The 1,194-nt window shown below is 59.1% G+C and overlaps 1 protein-coding gene across 1 annotated transcript in view; it reads left to right on the top strand.

The window, feature by feature from the left end:
* Nucleotides 1–1,194, top strand: part of SRXN1 (sulfiredoxin 1) — a 27,661-nt gene that overhangs the window by 12,492 nt on the left and 13,975 nt on the right. Inside the window, exon 3 of the mRNA XM_014546548.1 lies at nucleotides 198–203. Coding sequence (XP_014402034.1) covers nucleotides 198–203 — 6 coding nt within the window. The remainder of the gene's footprint in view (nucleotides 1–197; nucleotides 204–1,194) is intronic.

The following is a 1,194-nucleotide window of genomic DNA, read 5'->3' as shown; positions in this document are numbered from 1 at the left end:
GGAACTCGCTCTCCGCGCGCCCCGGGCCCCTCACCTGCGCCCTCTCCAACCCCCAGCTGCGTTTCCCTACCCGCGACTCTTGTGGGAACCCCCCTCCCAGCCCGGAACTTTTCTCTCCAGCCCCAAACCCATACCTGACTCCCGGCATTGTTTCCCCCAACGCATCCTGGCCCACATAGTCCTTTCTGGCTTCCCAGACTCGGACCTTGACCCCCTGTCCATGCCCTCAAGGCTCCCAACTCAGGCACCAGGTCCGCGCCTCTCCCGGGCCCCAGAGCCGGAATTTTCTCCCACCCAGACCCTGCACCTTTCCTCTTCTGACGTTCAGATCTTTCCTCTCGTTGCTCAGCAAAGTCCCTGTGACCATTCCTCTATTGGAGGCCCTAAGCTAAGGCCCATACCTACCCTTGACTCACCCCTGCCGCCTGCCTTCGGTTTCCCTTCCACACTCCCAATGCCATGAGATGCGGGCCCTGCAGCCTCCAGACCACATTCAAACCCCAGGCCATTCCTCTGGCCTCTTTGCTGAGTTCCCTTGTATCCGTCCTGATCCCCTCCATACTCTGGCCTTAGGCCAGCCATTCACACACTACAAGCACCCATCCACTCTCTTGGGCCTTCTCTTGGGCCTTCTAACCCCCCACCCCCACCCCACCCCTACTGTCTCCAGACCCCCTCATTCCCTCTAGCATCTCTCACCCCTCTGAATTCTCCTGACCTGGGGCAGACTTGAGGGGCAGTTCAGGCCCCACCCCCTCAAGTAGCCCCTCTCTTACCCCAGGACAGCCCCTCCCTGAGCTTCCAAACTCAAGCTGCCCTCTCCCCAGATTCTCTGAGCACTTTCCCCATCCCTAGGATGGCAGGTACCCCTCCTTATTTGTTGGGGGGGGGAGGTCTGGGGCACCTCACAAATGCCCTTCCCCTGTCTGGCTGGGCCTCTCCAGTTATTTATTTGTGTATTTATTTATTTATCTATTTATTATTCTATTTAATCTCTTGTCCTCACCCAGGGACGGTCTGGCTTCCCCAGCTGGACTGGGAGGTCAGGGAGCCAGGCAGGGAGAGGACAGCAAAGGCCATAGAGGGCTGTCCCGCCCCCCACACCCTGACCCCATCTTGGGGAGTGAGGGAGCAGCCCCACCCTCATCAGAGCCTGAACTCACTGGGGAAGGGGACACGAAAATGGGGGGATTA

This window comes from Myotis brandtii, unplaced genomic scaffold (assembly GCF_000412655.1).
Source record: "Myotis brandtii unplaced genomic scaffold, ASM41265v1 scaffold450, whole genome shotgun sequence".
In the NCBI taxonomy this organism is placed as follows: Eukaryota; Metazoa; Chordata; class Mammalia; order Chiroptera; family Vespertilionidae; genus Myotis; species Myotis brandtii.
Note: the sequence above shows the minus strand (reverse complement) of the source record. Positions and strands in the feature narration are given on the sequence as shown.